This window comes from Paralichthys olivaceus, chromosome 5, assembly GCF_024713975.1.
Source record: "Paralichthys olivaceus isolate ysfri-2021 chromosome 5, ASM2471397v2, whole genome shotgun sequence".
Classification (NCBI taxonomy): Eukaryota; Metazoa; Chordata; class Actinopteri; order Pleuronectiformes; family Paralichthyidae; genus Paralichthys; species Paralichthys olivaceus.
Genome location: NC_091097.1, coordinates 13,673,759 through 13,694,463, shown reverse-complemented (window position 1 = coordinate 13,694,463; position 20,705 = coordinate 13,673,759). Strand labels below are relative to the sequence as shown.

Genomic DNA, 20,705 nt, shown 5'->3' with positions numbered 1-20,705 from the left:
TAGGGTAACAAAAGCTTCTGAAGAATGTCAATCATGGCTGGGCGTATGTGAAGAACGTTTTTTGCCAATTCAACCTAACTACCCATCCTGAGACACCTTCCCTCAATGTTTCTGCTCCTCTGCTCTCTCCAGGCTCCTTCATACACTCACTAGGCTTGTCCTTACACATTTGATCCCCACTACGCACACAGATGAGACCCTCTAAAATGCTCTTTATCCCTCTTATCTCTCCATCCATCTCTTTTTATTCCCTCTGTCTTGTCTTGTTAAGAGTTTTCCCTTTGATTTTGGAGTGATGGAGGACAGAAAGTTGTGGTAGATGTTGTGGGTCTACCCTCAGATCTAAAACACACACATGCGCTTATGGTCTCATAGCTCAGCTCTATTTAGTCCAGTCACTATAGCTCCACAGACAATACAAGAGACTCATTTAGGTTGTCTCTGGGGTCGTTACGGTTTCACCTGTCGACATACTATCCACTATCTTGTTGACTTAATAACGCTGTGAGAAAGAAGGAGCGAGAGAAAGAGAGAGAGGGTTTATCCCTCCGGTGGCTGTTATAAATTGCCAGAATTGTTGCAAGTCATTATCCAAGGCTCAGCGTAGACCACAGGGGAGTCATACTTCACTCGGCCTCAAAGAGACTGCAGACTGCTGGCTACAGTTACCTCAAGCCTACAAGAACAATTATATGAATGTTGCAAAAGTGTTACATCAGAGCACACAGGTAGTAGTATTTCTTCTGGCATAGTTTCCCTAGCTGGTGCTCTAAAGTATCCCCTAACCTGGAAGCCTTTGTTCAGTCTCCACTGCTCTTCATGTGATCCTATTTGGTTCCACACACACTTACTTGGTTTGGTAGAGCTGTGGTGGACCCAAAGTAAACCTGAAGCAGGTCTGAGTGTGTGAAAATGTGGAGTCAGCAGTGTGGGGAAGGTAAAATCGAGGTTATCATATAAAGAAAAAAGTCTGAAGCAATTTGAGTCTTGAACAATGTCTGCTGTCTCACAGCTGTCTGCTGATTTTTTTAATACACGTGCAGTTTGCTGTAGACAATTGCGTAAGTGTGAGTGTGTGCGTCTGGTGGTAATTAAGAAGCAACAAATCTCAAATTCTGGAAAGTGGATGAGCAGGCATTGTTGCGCTGTATTTCTGTTTGTGGTTACTTGGAGTGTGTTTTCCCATGAGCTGCATGGATGTGTGTGGAATGTTGTCTGTTATGCAGCGATTATTTCATTCCATTCTAAAATGCCACCAGTGTAATATTATTAAAATAAGCCCACTCTTACAAAATAATAGCTTACACTAAGGTCAAAGTACCTAATTAACTTAGGGACTTTTCTCATCGAATCAGATTTGATCATCTGTGATCATAGATACAACACTTATTTGGTTATAACATTTTATTCCCATTAGATCAGTGGATTAAAGTTTTAAATTCCTTACGGGCCAATGTTTGTTAGTGAATACATTTGTGTGCAGACATGGAGGCATACGCCAGGGACAGGAGGGAAGAAAGAGACACAGATGGGGTTTGGGCGGAGGTGAGGCAGCGCATTGGATTCTCCCCCCAGCTTGGGTGCGGACTGACAAGGTGCTGGGTGTGAGAGCAGATGCCTAAAGATGTACTGGTGGTGGACAGTGAGAGGTAGAAGTCCCACACCAGAGTGGATCACCTCCACTTCACCACATTGCAATCTTGGTAATAATTAAGCTTTATTTATATCGCACTGTTCTTAAAAAAGTTACAAAATGCTTCATAAGAGGGTAAAACAATAAAGCAACATCAAAATGAAAGGTAAAACAATAACAGATATAACATTTCTGATCTCAGCTGCTAAGTGATTCCAGAATTTGAGGCTGTACAGCAAAAGCACGATGGCCTTTAGTCACTATGGGAACTATCAAAAGACCAATATCAGGCGATCTAAGCAGTTGTTGATCCTCAAAACATAAGCCAGAATTACATATGAGCCTTAAAAAAGGATGCTGAAGCCACAGGACTTGGCATCGGAGCAACAGTAATCTGTAAACTGGGTAAATTAATTGGTAATATAAAGCTGGGACACAGAGACGTTTAGGTAGGATGTATGGAAGAGAGTGAAAACAGCCAGCAACAGACAATATTTAACACTTCCTTCTGTCTGTGTCTAAGGTGGGCAAACTACATTGGCAAGCTCGACCAGGCTTGCCAACATTCTACTCTCCAGTTACTCTGTGCTCACGGCTGTAAGCTGATAAGGTCACTTCCTGTTTAATTTTCCATCAGCTCCTGTTTTATCTTTCCACTTAACTCTATCGCTCTTTGTCCGGCTGGCTAAGTCAAAAGACGTTCTCAGTTTGGCTGCCTTCACATAGCACTGGGCTCTATAGCGCCATGTTCAGATTGTCATCACAGCAGAACCACATTTTGAAGAGAACAAAACATCGGGGCAATCCAATACAACCTGTCCATTGTTAGAGGGAAACACTGTCGGAATATGAGTGGGGAAGGCTGAGTTTTCCCACTGAGTCCCAATCCTCATGAATACATCCTGAAAAAGGTAAATAAACTCTAATACCTCATTTAAAAGTACTTTTATAACCATACAACATCAGTGCAGGGAGTTATCATCATCCTTAATCGCCCCAGTTGTGACATAGGCTCCTCAGATATACACCCATAGGGGATTGAAGTTGATCAGATGTGGAGAAAATTGAAGGACAGACATATTTCTGGATTTATTAGCCGGATGGTGGGCTTTAATTCACTTCATTGATAATGAGACTCTATAGAGAGAATGAATGGGAATAAACACGTGTGCTTGTGTCAGTCACTTACGTCCACCTCGCCTTGGTCAATAACATAGAAGTTGTCTCCTTCATCACCTGGATGTGAGAGAAAAGGAGAAACAGGAGTTTTTGAGTGACCAGAAAAACAAATCTGGCAAAATGTCCAGCGTTGAACCAACAGGAGAATGTCTTCTCTTACGTCCATCCCCTCTCTTCATACTCAAAAGTGAATTTTTAAGCCATTAAACTAAAGAATTTTGGGGATGAAGATATGAAATGATTGGTCAGTTGGAGTAACAGCTAGCCTGGCACCAGCCCATCTAATCTATACATACAAGGCTTGCAAATTAAAATGTTTTGGGTTTGCTGACTGAAATCCCTGCTGTGTCACCCAAGTGAACCCTAACCTTTGAAGCGAGCCATGGGTTGGTAGGTTGACGTCCACTAAAAGCATCTAGTCTGGAGATAAGGCTGAAAAATGGCAAAGTGTTCCTTTAATTATGCTATCCATTACATAGGGCTGAGAGGGGAAATTATTAAAAGGGACTGACGGCCATATACACGAGCACAGTGAAACGCTCCCAGCAGCTTCTTCTTACAATAAGAAACAAATGCAACTCCATTCATAGTCACATGTGGTAATGGTGCATGCATATACATGACACAAGTATGTTTGTGTATGCATTTCATAGGTACTAAGTAAGGGTGTGTATGACTGTGTGTGCACATGTGTTCTTCTTGTGTGAATGTTCGCCTTCAGAGTTGAAAGGCTGGGAGTGCCCGGTGTGTAAAGTTCACCGGAGTTCACATGGCTAATTAATATTGAGTGGAGAGTGCTCGTTAATCATATAGCTCTATTTGTCACAAAAATGCTCCTTGTCTGTCAGATGGTCTGTCTATGGAGACCCCAGAGACACACACACACACACTCAACCTGCTGCAACCTGGCCCTCCACTATCTCCCTCTCGCTGTCTCTTCCTCTCTCTTTCATCTCATCTATCTTTCTTTCAATTCCCTCTCGCTCCGTCTTTCTTCTCTTCTACTCTTCCTGTCTTTTATCACTTTGGTTCGCAAGTCTTTGTTTTACGCTCTTCCAATCCCCCTGTGCCTGAGAGTGAAGGCAAATATTTGACCAGAGCATGCACGTGTGTGTGCGCGCACACACACAGGTACACTTAGTGTGGCCTTGTTTTGACACAGGATAATTGTCGTATACACTGTTAAGGTTCTTTGATTCTGCTCAAAAGAAAAACATGACTACATCCTCAGCCTCTAAGGGGTTTTGTACCGAAAATACTGTTGCACCATTTAGCTGAAGATGCCCATCTATCAAAACTTATTTTGGATTTTTCAGAATCATCCACAAAGAAAACCTTCTACCACATTTGAATTAGTTACTCATGATGACATGTCAGAAACAATGAAAATACATGAGAAAAGACATGTAACAAGAGACAATTGATGAAAATACCTCAATCCTGCATTTTTGTATGTTATGGAGTAAATTCTCTCTTTGTTTAAATACCATTCCAGCCTCTGAGTCAATAACTCTTAGCTGTGTCTAAACAGTGTGTGAAAGGCCAGTAGCACGGGTAGTTTCTTGAAACTGTACAGTAGTCCAGAGTTTAGTAATGACATCAGCATTGTATATACAATGTACCACACCATATAGCATGTATAACAATGGGCTGTCTGGGGCTGGGGGCCCTCCAAAGATAGCTAGACTTATTATCACCAAATTAGGCCTGATATACTCCTGGATGCCAACTTGTGGTGGATGGGAATGACTGGGTGAGTATGTGTACAAGCACTGACAGTTTTCCTTCACTTAACATGCAGGTGAATGTGTTTGCAAGGCATGCGTATGATTTTGTGCAGGTTTGGACGTAGTATTACCGGAAAGGTAGCATTTGTCTGTGAGAATGTGTGTTTTCAGCATTTAAATATGTGTTTAAACCGGCTGTGTCTGATAGGAGTTTGAGTTGTGTGTGTGTGCGGGAGGGGGGCACTGGAAAAATACAGTCTGGTCCTGCTAAGCTGTGTTCCCTCAAAGTCCAGGGAAGTCTAGTGAAGGCTTTGACGACTGTGGTTAAGCAGAGGAGAGGGAACTAACATCTGGTGCAGGCTGATGGGATGTGAGACTGAGGCGAAGAGAGGAAAGGGGAGGGAAAAATGGGTGTAACAGGATAAAGTGCATGTGAGTCTTGGTGGCAATGCAACACATGCATTCTTTGAGATAAAACCATCAAAGGTAATCAGTGAGAACACCATCCTAATTGTTTCCTTTCCACTAAACAGCTGAGTGGATCAAATATATGCCAATGCAATGTAACTCAAAAAGTCAGTTGTCAGAATATGCTTTTAATATCCACTAGTGCAGTTTAAAAAAAACTTTCGACGTTAGCTATTTGGCACCTTCCACTGGATACATTCTATGATGATTTATTGTATGATTAATGGTTTTAAGCTCTGTTTTCCCTTTGCAAAACTACTGATAATTTATGTCATGATATGGCATCATCTCACCTATTTTCTCTATGATAATAGCGCTCTATTAGTAAGTAGTTTCAGCAATTTGGAAGCCCACATTTTATCATACTCTACAGGTTACACATGACTGCATAAATGAATCCCAATAAAACATCTTTACGTACCTTGCTGGATGACTGTTTCCCCTGCAATGTGAGTGACGGGGAACATGGCATCAAATATGTCACTGGGGATGGAAACAGAGAGGGAAGGGGAAAAGGGAAAGAAAAGAAAAAGAGAGAAGAATGGTTATTACCGACATACTGTACCTGCTGTTGTGGTTCATTATCTCACAGTTTTTCTGGATTTTTTTACACGTGTCAATACACAAGCATACAGTACACACACAAGATTTTAATCCATTTAAGAGCAGCGAAGGAAAGAGTCATCACTGTGTCTATTCTGTCAGTCGCATGCCGACATCGACGCATGTTACGATGGTTCTGATGCACACTAAAAAAACAGTGCAATCACTTTCCACACATTAAGACCCACACATCCATGGATGCTCAGATAGAGCAAGTGCATTTGTTCAAAAATATACATTCAATGTATATTCATCTCTTTATGGCACTATATTTAATTTGACTGTTTACCAATTAATAATGTTTGAATGAATTCATTTTGAGGTTTTCTTTATGCAAGTACTGAAAACTAAAATCATCTAATCATCAGATAAATCAACATCATCAAGCCTTTTCGTATTAGTCAGGCACATAGGCTCAAACATGACTTTGTGCTGTTACAGGACAAGATTAAAGCCTGTATCGAGGACTGCATCTTCTATCTTCTTAATCTCTTATTGAGAAAATAAACAAGATAAATTCTGCACCAAAGCACTTAAATTCAGTTTCAGCCCAGCAGGGAAAGTGTGTGCGCCTGTTAAGACTGTTTCTAACTGGGCCGTTTAAATGCATGAAGCCTCAGTAGATTAAAGCTCCACCGCTGGGATGTGTTGGGACAAGAGAAAACTCAGTATCCTTTCTCTTCTCCTCTTGGCCCATCTCACACCTCCAGGGTATATTTATCTATCTAATCAGTTGCATACCATCCGTCTTATAGAGAAATATAGAAAAAACAATAAAAGAGGGTCAGGCATATCAAAGACTTACAAGACCTGCTAGGTGAATGTGGGGCATGTTTGAGCCTGTTCTGTGTGTGTGTGTGTGTGTGTGTGTGTGTGTGTGTGTGTGTGTGTGTGTGTGTGTGTGTGTGTGTGTGTGTGTGTGTGTGTACGTTTGAGCCAGGCTGTCTGTGTCAAGGTACATTTTGCCTATGAAAACACACAGGTTTGTACAGCATAATGTGTGGCTGTCTGTGCTCATGGCAGTGCACTAGACTATGCATGAAATGACATGAAATGACAAGAGTTACACAGCCAAACACACCTTGAAGGAAAACTAAAAACATAAAATAGTTGCTTTATTTAAGCCGTCCTGTTAAAAAGGAAAAAAAATGCAGGTCAACAGATGTTGGGAAGAGATCTGAGGCTGTTGTTGAGTGGTTTGGAGGTGAATGGACGCTGCTGGTATTTGTTTATGTGATGCCGAATAAAAAGCAGACTTGAGAAGGTGGATTCGGGCCAGCTTAACCCACAGGTAGGCCCTGTGCGATGCAGCTGGCCACTGACTCACATGTCCTCAAGGACACAACACATGAACAAAAAAAAACACACTCACCCTTTGAAGTGAACAAGTACGAGCTAAAAGATGCAAAGACACACTAAGGTACTCTACAATAAATACATCCTCACGTTGCATGCAGCTGATCACCACACTCAGTGGTGCACGTCAGCACACTTGCACACACTTGTTAGAACAACAACATATTTAAGAGTAGGCATGTGTGATGAAACACACACATACTGGCATTCACATGTGTCACACGCAAGCTCTTTGATGGTGTTTAGTCAGAGCAACATCTGCAGGAGTGCCACACATCTGTGCTCTGCACAGAGTCTATCTGCACAGGGAGCTTCAGAGCAACGGATTTCAGATCACGCATAACTACTGTGTGGTTTATGAAAATCAGTACCTTTGCAAAAACTAGAATGGCACTGAGTAGAGCACATACCGTCTGCTTAAATTCAATCAAGCTGCACCAAATTACACACCCTCATAGATATCAATTCACTACAAATGCTTGTTTTTTTCAATCAAGATCCATTAATTAGTCCTTTGAAAAATGGTCAAAATGCTGAAATATGCCAATCTTGTAATTCATGGATCCTGATCTAGATATGCACCAACATTGTATTGGTTCTTCCCTGACCCATGTCAAACCCTTCCACCAAGTTTTGTGGAAATCTGTTCAGTTGTTTTTAGTGTAATCTACAAAAAAACAGACTAAAATTACCAAGGAAAAATTGAGTAAAAATTAATTATATTAAATACCACATCTCAAATGAAGTCAAAATTTTCCTGGGAACTTTTGGCGGTGGTGCTGGTGGAATTGATGATCTGCAAAGCTGAGCTCTGTTGTCGTAGTGAGACGATCAAAGAGAAGCAAACCTGTTTAGGTAATTACCCTTGACCACCTATCTCTTCCATGCCCTGCCACTCAGTGAATGCATGTGAGCACAACAAAGACACTTATGCAGGTAATTACTTCCCCTCATCTCTACCTGACTCTCTCTCCCTTTCTTCATCCTAACTTCCTCCCTGTCTGCTCTCTATCACTTTTTCTCTTCCTCTCCCCTCTCAATTACCCCTTTCTTCCCTCTAATTCTCTCCCTGCTCCACCTATTTCTTCCATCTCTCGGTCTATCGCCCGCCTCCCCACCGTTCCCAGATGAAGTGATTAATCTTGTCCTTTCCGCTACCTGTAGCCCCCCTGACCTTATGAAAAGGCAGAGCCCCCTTCCCCAACAATGGATGTGCTGTTCTGACAGAGACAGATAGAAAGAGAGACCCTGCAGACATGCAAGGAAGGGAGACAAAGCTTCTGTCCTGCTAGAGGAAATACTGAAATACACAAGTACCTGCCTTCACCCGCACTTATTGGTACACATTGATGTAAGATCACAGATCTAAAAAAATTAATCCATGAAGAAAGTATGATCCCCATGTCAAGATGCAGGTACAAATACAGATAGTTGCACTTCTTCAATAATCTGAGTAGCTATCCTGGCAGTAAAGCAGCAGTTTTATATTCACAGGAACAGATGATACCAACATTGGCAGAAATAACATAAACATAGATAGACACCTTTATGTAATACCCTGCACTGCATTGTGCTGTGCTCATCATGAGACTGCAAGTCAGACTAGCAAAGCCTCATTAAAATGTAGCTACCACACGTTGAGAGTGTGTGTGTACACATGCATGTATGTGTGTGTTTGTGTGGAAGTGACAGGGAAAGTTTACGTGCCCCTTCACACACACACACACACACACACAAACACAATGCAGCAACAGGCTATTATTGTTCTCAAACCCCCATAAAGACGTGTTTAGCTCGGGGGATTTCAGTCATTAATGAAATAAAATCAGGCCTGCTTGTTGTAGCTAGATTGCTTGTTGTTCTTCCTGGCTAGCATTGACGGCTTTTCTCTCTCACCTCTTCCCTCCTCCTCCTTAATCTCTCCTACAACACAGCTGTTTATTTGTTCAGCAGCAGGCATCTTATCTCTTACATTAGTACCTCAACAGAGCACCACCATTATGCCATTAACACCAAAAGGACTCTCTTCGCAGCGCGGCGTGCCGCCACGTCTTTGTGTTTTTTTAATGGGCCGCAGAATGTCAAGTTATACAAGTCCTTCATGGGGAGCACATCCAGAATACTCCCTCCGTCTGGGTGGAAGAGGTTTAGAAATAGCCAAAATAATCAACTACTGCACCACATATGGGACTTCGCAGCTCTCCAAGCTGTGTCTTGGCTTGGCAGCGATGTGCCACTGGCTTGGCTGCCACACTGTTCATGCTGTAAGTGCTTGAAGGATTAATTTTCACTACCACTGTTGACACTAATTTAGATTCTGGCTGATTCTGGCAAATCAGAACAATACTCTTTGTTTAAAAATATAAAGAAGAATGGCCTGAGCACACCAAATGTACACAGGAGTTTTATAATATATTTCAGTTTGCAGAGTCAGCAGGCAGTAGAGGGGCATTGTAATCATCCTTCAGCTGCTAGAATGGCACTCACTCAGTATACCTCCGCCAATGCCAAATGGTCCATAATTGTGTAGTTATTATAGTCGAAAGATAGGAATTAGGAAAATAAATAACTAAATAATAGTAGTTTTGTGTAATCCCTGCTAAAGAATAAATAAACAAATCAAACTTGACCTCCTTGTTGGAGGTAAAACAAAATCCTTCAGGAATCAACACAACATTAGAAAAGGGTACAATAATCTGTAGAACTAGGAACCTAAGAAATTAGATTCATATGCAACTATACACCAGTAAGAGGTAAAAAAAAAAATTAAAATTAAAAAAAAGATTAGTTGGCACATATTTTATCCTTTATGATGTCAATGTAATCATGAACAAGCCATAAGAGGAAAAAGTATGTTGCTCTTATTGTTAACAACTTTAAGTATAAAGGTTGCTATGAGCAACACACACTACAGTACTGCCTTTTGTTTACCTCAGTGGAGTGAAGCGTTGTGATTAGTCAGCACAATGTGTAAAGCAGGCAAACCCACAAAAGTGAGCATGCACATGTAAATTAGATTTTCACTGATGATGGAAGAACAACTGTTTACTAGCCTGTTGTGTGACTCATTACGGGTATATCACCGTAAGATGGAAAAGTTTTATGAGGCTGACTATGTGGCGTACAGTTTAATGTCCAGAGTTTAAAGTTGAGCGCAACCAGCCAAAGTAACTCACACGGAACAATCAACCCCACTTTGTTCATGTGAACACAACTAAATGTGTTTATTAAAACCATCAAATTACATAAACAATGTGTATGTTCACACACTGCTCCGCTCACATGGACACAGACACACACCACTCACAACAGGCAGCAGTATGGGAGTGTGAAAGAAATGGGGAGATGAAAGAGGGATAATTATAAAGCACTGAATCGTTCAGGGAGGATATTTATGATATAAAAGCTCTTGGCACGCGCCCTCTCCCTGGAGGACCCGGTGAGAAATGGAGATATTGCTCCATGCCAGCTGCTGCCCATTTCTCCACATCAGCCTCCTAACGCGAAGTTCACCAATGCGGGCGGAGAGATAAGGCCATGAGGGGAAGGAGATACCTCGCCATCCTAAAAGTCGACTGGCCTCTTCCCAGTTTTCTTTTTGGATGTGGTCCGGTCGAAAACTCCAGCTCTGATAAACATCATAAGCTCTTAGTGTTGTTTTACTTCACAATGGGCTATTACACACTGAAGACTTTTTAAATATAAATAGAATTAGAACACTTTGACCTGATATTTTTGTCTCAAAGAAAGATATAAAATGGACTAATGTTTGTGTATGTGGAGGTCTGCAGACGTCCACTTAGAGTAAGCTGTGTGATTAAATGTTGGAAGTTGTATTTAAAACCAACAGAAGGGCAGGGAGCACACTGTGTTAAACCCACACACCTGGACCGGGTGGGTTTATAAGGGGTGTAAAGCTGGATGCATCCTGTTGCCTCAGAGTGTCGATGTGTGTCTAAATATAGGAGCACTGTAGGACAGAAGCACCTGAGGGTCGGGGCATTTATGCTGGTGATCTGTGTGACCTGTGCGCAGCTGCCAAAACTTGCAATGGTCAGACCACCTGAGCAAAAAATGAATTTAAACTTGAGAACATCTCTTTTCCTGCTCGTATGAAGTTGAGAGTGCAGAGTGCAACCAATTTTTAATTTTTAAGCTTTTAAACTGTGATGCATAATTTTCTAACCCTGCAAAGCCAGACTACACCTTGTAAGCTTGTCTTTTGCTTGGAGATATCCAGAGAACGGATACAGCCTAATCACATGGATAGTAGACCAAGATAAATGTAGCTGATAAGTTTCTGTCAGATTTTTGGTGAAAGCATCTTTTTCCTGTTTGAAAATCAGACCCAAAGGTTACTGACACATAAGCAAGTGATGCCATTGTCCAATTAAACCAAGCACAATAAGGAGGTGCAGAGGGCTGTCAAACCACGGCAAGCTAGACCAAGATGAGATCACAGTGAGAAATCATTTCCGTAAATGTGTTTGCAAAATCGTGCTGTGGCTCTGTGGTAAACAGTAGCTACACTAATGCTGTATCCAAGGGAGTCGGACAATATACTTTACAGCTGTGCAACAAACACAAACTCTCAATGATTCAAACAAACAACACCTTCAAGGGAGGGATGACTAATATGGAATAAAGGCACAGTAGCTTTCCTGGAACCTTTGAGCCTAATTGAAGCAGATACAATATCAGGCCGAGCAGCCACTGAACCACATCCGGCACCTTGGACCCTGCTCACCTGCCTTTGCCAGTTTAATGAGAGGGCAACCCGGCCTTATCACCTCCTCGCCATGCCCAACACCTACTGTAGCACCAATGCTTTCCTCACACTGTTGTGTCGCTGGCATGGCAAGAGGAAGGATAGGGAGCGAGGGGAAGTAGAAACAGAGAAAGGCGGTAACATAAAGAGAAACAGAGATTTCATTGAGAAAATAAAGAGAAACAGAGATTTCATTGAGAATATTACAGCACAAAACAATTGTTTCACTGTCATAGTCATCTGCTTTGACAGCTGCTTGGAACATACACATTCAAAACCAACACACACAGTATACACATCCAGGTTGGCATCATCAAAGAGGTGAGAGATGGAGTTGCATGGCAGCCGAAGAAAGGTCCTGTTTGAGGAGGAAAAGAATGAGAGAAAGGGAGCGATTGACTGGAGGATGTGAGGAGAAATGACGATCTGTTACAGGGTGAAGAATAAACATCAGTCTCTGACAGTATCTGTGCCACATCTGAGCCTTTTGATGTTAGATTTTTTTTGATGTTGCTGCAGAGAATAGTTGAATAACTTTTCAGGAAAAGCACCACTTGTTGCTTACTCTCACCCTGAGTTTTCAAACTAGCCTCTATTTCACTAATACCCAATAATATTCAATGTGTTCAAATGTCTTTGTCAAAATTCCTGGATTGGAAATCAGATCAGTTGCACACAGTTGCTTTAACCGTACCCAAGTACTACACCCTGCCTGCTCCACTTCAATCACTTTGTACGTTTTTACAATAAACATCTTAAAAAGCCTTCTGCCTCTGTTTCTGTTTTCACCTAAGCCCAGAAATCCCCAAAGCCTTAACACCAGTAATGCATTACAGTTGGCCAAGGTTGCAAGAAACTCATGGCTCCAATTGTAATATCTTAAGATTTACAACTGCAAAGGAAAAGGGATAAAAAATGAAGCCTGACACATAGAGTTAATTCCCAGACTACACTGGTGACCTTCTGGTGAGAAGAATAGAGGATCCCTGCTTTCCTGTGTTCAGACTACTGTATTAACTGTCACGAGGCCGTTTTACAGGCCTACCTGATGATCTAACAGACGCCACCTGCTGATGTAGCCATGATGTCAGCCTACAAATATCACAAACATGTCCAACCCTGCTGCCTCTCCCCTTCTGTCCTCTCCTTACATTTGCTCAGTATAGTGATTATGCTCCTGTAATGTTGATTGTCTTTGCTAAAACGTCTGAAACACTTCTTTAAATTGTTTGCCTCGTCTTATACATCTAAATCAAATGTTTAGCGTTGGTGTATTTTCATTCTTTCCTATTGCCCACTGCCTTTGCTGTCTGTTTCCCCAGGGCAGAAAAAAAGTGAGTTGTTCCTCCACTTAGTCGCAAAAAGGGTCAGGCTGAATCAGGCGCTGACAGGGCTAAGCCTCTACCTCTCTGATGTGTCTACATCGGACGTGTCACCAGAAAGACAAAGGTAGACCGCATGAGACAGAAAAGGACTAACTCCACAGAAAGCACACAAACATTATATACAGATCAAATAGGCCTTTATATTGTGTTAAGGTGCAGAGAGGTGTGCCTTTGTCCCCTTTATCTCCCTCTCACTCTCTCTTGTTCACATACACACTCACATACATCCTAACACATCGCAAACATCACAAGACATGTCGCTGTCCTGCGGGCATGTCTTTTCCTCTTCTCTTTCCCCTCAACCCTTCCCTCTTTCACACCAGGCAAATGACAAGCATTAGGACAAGGTAAGTATTTGACAAGAAGATAGGGACACAAATTGTCCTTCTGGGGTTTAAACCTGAGAGGTGTTTACACAACACAGCATATTATTTGTGCATGCTCAAACACATAGATACAAAGGCGGAAATCGAGACAGAAAGAAAACTCTGAAAAGCCCGAGGGAGGAAAGGATGAGTAGAATAAGAGATGGAGAGAAGGAGGTATCCGCTGTACAACTGCTAAAGGCTAAAACTGTACACCACAGTTGTGTGTGTGTAGTTTTGTATAAACCTCATCAAGCAGCACTCTGTGCAGTGAGGTAATAGGGGCACAGGGTGCATGGAGGGGAAAGAAAGAGTTGACAATTAATAGCTGACATCTGACTGACACAAGGCTTTCCCTGCTGTAAACAGACAGCTTCATCAGAGACACAACAGGCAAACCTGGAGAGTTTTGAGCAACCAAATAGCACCTTGTGAATGATGTGCTAACACCATGGACACCATGCACTAAAGTTAGCACCTAGCACGTACTTTTTAGCACATTGTGCTTTTATTATAAGTGTTACTTCTGTTCCACATCCTCAAACTGTTTGATCAACTCAAAAATGGTTCAACATTTGTTTCAAAATGTAAATAATTCACAGATATAAGGTCTGGGCCTTTTTCCTACTGATCAAGAAGAGAAGAACATTTTATTACCCACAAGCTCTGAGGAGTTCACCAAAACAGGGGAAATTTTAAGAGGTATAACAATATATTATCAGAGTATGGAAGGCCAAAAAGAATCCCATAAAAAAAGTTCTTTCTTTTGCTTACAAACACTTCGGAGTCATAAAAAAGAAGAGGATAGTGCCAGAAGGCTCCTTTAATGTAGAAGTTATGTTTCCATCTGCGTTTGTTGGTTTGTTTTTTAGCAGCATACCTTAAAAGCTACCGACAGATTTCCACAGAATTTCGTGGAAGGATGCAGTAGAATAAGTTTATTCGTTAGGGGTTTTATTGTACAGTAACAAATATTGCCTTCAATCATATTAGAGAATGGACATTTTGCTGGTGTTTAAGTGAGCAGTTTGCAGAAAACTGTGTATACGCTTCATGATCTCAACACATGTATATACAATTTGTTGAGAAAATGGCTGATAAACTTTAGCGTAGGTGATTTGTCCGTGTTTCTGTCCTCAAACTGTTCATATTGTGTGTAACCCATTGCAAGTTGTTGTTGTAAATTCTGAGTTCATGGTGAGATGTAATATAATGCAAATATAGCAGAATCCCTGTGATGTTTAACATTTTCATATGTAGCGGCCCTTTTGATAGTTACGTTTATGTGCAAGATAACAGCATTATTGTATCAACTTTTGAAGTGTTACCTAAAAGCCTGACTGCTGGCCTAAAATCTACCACTCAAACTTGCATATTGAAACTTGTCAAGCTTGAAAATGGGCTGAGTGCCTGTGATCTAAATGAAACTCAACCGGAGAGACACCAACAAACCATTGAGGTGGTCATGGGAGAATTAACACGCTATAACAAGACTGTTGTCTGTGCCTGTGCACTGGAACCTATCACAGTAGCATAGACAAAGCAGACGGGATGTATACAATAGGAGGCCATGGGCCAACCTTGGCTATTTTATAGGGTGCTGGGCTGCTCTGTCCTCAGCTAATGTGTGGTGGTCAGTGTGTGGGTTGTACTTTGGGCTTGGCTGAGCTATAAAGGCACTGAAGGGTTGCAGGAACATCATGTCCTCACAGTAGGGGCAAGCACTGGTTAGGAAGTCACTGTCATGCACAATCGCACAATTTACCCTACATACTGATCCACGTGAAATTAAACGTGACACTGGTCATGTTCCCTACAAATAATGTATAATACTTGACATGCACACAGGTGACTCAGTTTACAGGTGTTAACGCTTACGTTTGATACTCTTTCCCTCTTTTATCGCACTTGTTCTTCTTAACTTTCACTTTCTCCAGCAGTCAGAGTCATTTTTTTCCACATTTTTTTCCTTAAGTTGATTCATTGATTAAATTCTCCCACTGGAGACATTTGATCCAACTGCTGTTCAGGTCCAAAACAGAGGACAGAGGCCAGCTTCTTTCCCTTTTCCTGTTCCACCTGCAGGGAAAACATTCTAATATACACTATGCATACATGTATTTGCTGAAACACCAATGTTTTGGTCAACCAAGTGCAGAAGTCAATCATCTTGCACACAAGTACCTCTGTACACAATCAGACAGGAAAACCCATCTACGCAGAAGTGCATCAGGAAGACACATGCCCACAAATGCAAGCGTATGCACACTCTCACACTGATGGTATAAGCAGCTGAAAAGGGAGGGATGAATCATAGTTTGCTGGAAACCTGTCCTACGCAGACTCTTGGGTACATTTTGGAGGGAATGCCGGGTTTTAAAAGGACTCCAGACACTATCACTACTACATGACTCATTACTTTATGAAGAACTGGATGGAGTAATGGATAAATGGAAGGATGGAGAAAGATGACAGGGGGCGGAAGAGACGGCAGGGGACAGGTTGAAACACAGCAGAGAGGTATGAAAGAGGACAAAAGTTTCCAGCTATCTTTGCAATTGTGTGTTGTGTTACTGTGTGTTTGTGCGTGCATGTGTGCGCTTGTTGATGTTCATGTACGAGTGTGTTTATGTATATTTGCACTGGCTTGTGAGCATGCAGACTTGCTGATGTGAACGTCCTACAAATTATTTCTTTTTGTGCGTTCCCTGTTGTTTGCATCAGAAATAAAGGTGAATTTGTCTGAGCTGAGGACGAAGACTTGATGAGCTGGGGGAGGTGAGATCTTTGGCCTGTTAGTCCTCTGTGCGTTGGATGGCAGTGGGGATGGTCGAGATTTAGTGAGGCCTGCAGCTCTCCTGTGGAGAGTGACCTCATCGCCTGGCCCCTGGCATTGTGGCAGCAGCACAAAGCCATGCAGGGGACAGAGAGAGAAGACTACACATGAAGGTGGGGGAGGGACTGGATGTGAGTGTGGATGTAGATGTGAATAAGCCTGCACGACGGAGAGAGGGAGAAAGACAGGAAGAGAAAGAGAGAAAGTTTTGAATACTGAAAAGGGGGGAAAGAGAGGACCACCAGGCTGTCAGGAAGAACAGGGAAGAGAACACACAGAAGGTAAATGAGGGAAACAGTAGGACAGGAAACACAAACACAACCGCAAACAAATAGACTAAACCACACAAAACACAAACCTGCTAATTTGTTGTTTCTGCAAACTGTATATAATGCATAGCCCACCATAAAAAACGCATCATACATGCAGTCAAACATCCTCACAACTCTTGAACACCTGAACACACAGAGAAACGGGTTCTCTCAGTGACAGGGACACACAAATAACTAAAGCCAACGAGGGGATTGGGTTGGGAGCAAAAACCTTTCAACAGCCAACCACTGAGTCCCAGACATCCTGTTTCCCCTGCTCAATATGTTGCTATGAAGGGCAGCCTGCAGGGGGTCACTTATCACAAGTGTGCACACGGCATACAAAAATCTTGGATGTAATATGTACTTGTTTGCACATGTGTATAGTGTCTGGTACTGGATCATGCATATGTCTGTCTAGCAGAAGCAATGACTCAAGTGAAAGGTAATATCTGTATTAGCTGTATGTAGCAAAAACACCCTCTAGGGGCTGATGTTAGGTAAGAACTAATCCAGTGTCACTGTGTCTATGTGTATGTTAATATATGCAGTGTGTGTACTGTTTTCATCAGCAGTGTGTATCTGTTTTAAATATGTTAACCGGAGCACAGAGCTCAAGTCTCTCACACATTGATATGGAGCCTGATTTAAATGAGTGAGCAATCAGATATGACAATAAGAGCTGAGTTCATCTGATATGGCTGCACAGCACACTATCTCATGCCGCATCTTCTTTGTTGACTTCTTCCTTAGTTCCATAGGCCTTAAATAAACTTCCGCTGGAACATGAGGTGACGCAGATCTCTCTCAGCCAGTTTTGGTGTCAGTCCAATCGCTACTGTTTGTTTAAGTTTTCTGACACTCACTGATTTATTTATTGTTTTTGCGCCTTTAAAGCACCGCACAGAGAAAAAAAGAGAAACAGTCCACTAAAGATGTTCCCTGTCCATCGGCAGGGGCTAGTGGGAAAGGTGTAGAGGTCAGAGTTTAGGGGTCAGAGGTCAACTAATCGGTCACTTCATCAACTCATTACTCTGCTTGTTAATTAGAGGATTAAAGCTGGCAGGATGCGGTAATCACCACCCCTTTAGAATTCCTTTCTACATTCAGTTCTTAACATTGGAACTGCAATTTTTTTATATTGATAGCGCTTCTTCAAGGATCCTCAACAAGTTGTTTATTTTAGAGCGCTTTCTTGTTTTTGAGGATTACGGCCTCTGCACATTAAAGATGAAGTCATGTATTTGCTTGATTTACAACTTGGTCCCGATCGGAAAAATGTAACAACTCTTCTTACCAGATGGAAATGTTATTTTACAGTATTGCAAACTCAGTGAAGACAGCTCAAGGAATGAGATTAACAGGGTTTCCCCATGTCTGCCAGACACAGTGTGGTTATACAGAGAGCCTCTCGTGTCTCACCAGGAGAGTGTTTTGTGGTATGAGGGCATTAGTCTAATGCAGGCAGACAGGAGAATACAACCTGTTGAGCTTATGAGTCTATTTTTAAGTGTTTTGTTTGTGTCAAGGGAAAAGTAAATGCCAGATTTTGCCAGAAGAATTGCTCCTGTGTCTGTTCCTCCCTGCCTTCTCTCCGCTGCTGCGCTCATACATACGATAAGAGGAGATCATCAAGGTCATTTATCCAGGTGTGCACGAAATCTGCCAAAAACAGGCCTACGCATATAGGGCCTGCTGCTATCAGGGGTCTAATTTTCATATCACTTAAGTAGGAAGTTAGATAACAAACACTATTATAGTTAGAAGTGCAAGAATAACCAGGCGATAGTGCTACTGTTGACCATATTAAAAGACTATCTCAAAATGGGCATTTAATGGGGGAAGTGGTGGGGAGATAGGCCAGCAAATCTCACCTGAGGGCACACCTGGACAAACAGGCTGTATGTGCATGCACATGTGCACAAGGATATACGCACAAACACCTGTAAACTTGACAATTTGACTGAGGCCAGATATCTATGATATAGATATTGATGCAAGTGATAATTACATGAATATTTCTGTTATCAGTCCTGCTATTTTCTTATCAAAGCCTATTATCTGAAAACTGTCATCTGTAAGTGCTGTGTGATAAAAGTAACCAAAACTGAATAATCAGACATCCAGGTGGAAAGATGAGATAATAGTTTCAGTCGATATGATAACGACCACTGTACGGTTACAGTATTGAGACAGGTGGTTGCAGGCTGATTTGGATGTTAGAAACCCCAGCTCAGTACAGTATGAAATCAAACACCTGTTCCCAGCTTATCTAGTGTGCGTGCGTGAGTTTATGTGCACATCATAATGAGGTCATCAATGGCAGCTAATGGGCAGCGAATAGGGAGTTCCACCCTGTAGCCTGCTAGGAGCTACAACATGGCGGATATTCAGACATCAGGTAAGAGTCCAGCCAAGGTCAAAAAGATAAACACACAGACATACTGCCCTCTGATGGTGCAGTACGTGTTCATTCCTTCCTAGATTATATTTTTTAACCAGCAAAGCAAAATATCTCTAACACTGAATGTAAATTAGTGCAATATAAATCTAAATACTACACTCTATGAACATTTTACTGAAATCAGCAAAATATATTAAGGTTTCACTTTGAGGCAGCACACACACACGGCTGGTGGAGCTCCAAAACTTACAGGCCATAAAGTTTGACATATGGAATGGTGTGTTAATCAAAGACTCCACATTCCCAGCTGGAACAGACGCACAAGGGAACAAAGTCTGACATGCATTCTTGAGAATGTGTGTGTGTGTGTGTGTGTGTGTGTGTGTGTGTGTGTGTGTGTGTGTGTGTGTGTGGGTGTGTGTGTGTGTGTGTGTTTCACATTCATGATAATGTAATCCAGGTCTCCCTTTGTAGTGATGATGGTATTTGTATGCCTGTATGAAGAGAGTGTCTCCTTATCTTTGTATCTGTAAAGCACAGCAGCCTCATACTGTTCTTCTCTCCTAGACTTTGGTCCCTCAATCTTCATCGCAACTTCTGCTCATATATTTACAGGCAGTGTTCAAAATTGCGAGAAACAATATAACAAAACAAAATATTTACAAAAAATTCCATTGGTATTGTTTGCTTAATCACCCAAAAGAGTGTTTTGTTTAGTTGAGTTTTATGGAGGAAGACAAAAGTTTCAGTTTCACAAGTTAGTAGCGTTAAGACTAATTTAAAACCATTCAGAAGACAGTTCAGTTTATGTTTAATCACCATACCAGATAAAATATAAAACTACAATACCTAACTATAATATAAACACTGACATGTTTTACTTTGGTGACAATGGAAGCTGAGGAAGCTTCCAGGATATAACATGAAGTAATATTCTGCTTTGATGCCCTTGTGGATCCAACAGAAGACTAATGAGGCAGATTTACTTTATAAAATCATTGGAAAAAGTAGTTGTATTTACCAATACTGATTTATACATATTGTTATGCCTCAGACAGGCAACAATGGCACATATTATGAGTCCATCCTCTAGAGCTGTCTCAATAGGGATTTAACCAGCTGTGTGCATATGGACTCTATACAAAAGTCACACTAAGTCAACACGTGAAGTTCATTTATTACAACATATTGTTATAGAACGAGTCAAGGGGTGAGGATTTTACCCAAAACATTTATATTTTATATTTTAAAATGTGTAGGCAACATTTTAGAAATGTTATCACTTAAAGTTTGGGATTGGATTTTGATGTAAAAGAAAACTGCACACAGACATGCCCAAACACAGCAGAATATATGGCTGGAGCAGAAAAAATACCCTTTAAGAGGAAAAAATGAGAATTAGAAAGTAGAAAGCGAGAGAAAAGGGAGCCTTGTTGATGCATGTCCGTTATTAAGCTCAGTAAAAATGCACTGAATACAGAGCCAGTACAGGCTCCCTGGATTCCTAGAAGGGAAAATAAGTAACTTAAGAAGATGAGATAGATTATGAGCGAGAGACAGGGTGAAAGAGAATAAGAAAAAACTGTGCTACAAAGAAAAAAACGTAATGAGACGAAAAAGAGGGCATTGGAGACAGAAGGGGAAACCATGAAGGCTTTGTTGTTTTTTGA

General features: G+C 41.5%; 1 protein-coding gene across 3 annotated transcripts in view; it reads right to left on the bottom strand.

The window, feature by feature from the left end:
- Window positions 1-20,705, bottom strand: part of prkar1b (protein kinase, cAMP-dependent, regulatory, type I, beta) — a 56,074-nt gene that overhangs the window by 17,606 nt on the left and 17,763 nt on the right. For all 3 annotated transcript variants that reach the window (XM_020101751.2, XM_069525597.1, XM_069525598.1), the window contains 2 exons: window positions 5,429-5,490; window positions 2,823-2,869 (listed from right to left, as the gene is read on the bottom strand). In XM_020101751.2, the coding sequence (XP_019957310.1) occupies window positions 2,823-2,869; window positions 5,429-5,490 (109 nt within the window). The remainder of the gene's footprint in view (window positions 1-2,822; window positions 2,870-5,428; window positions 5,491-20,705) is intronic.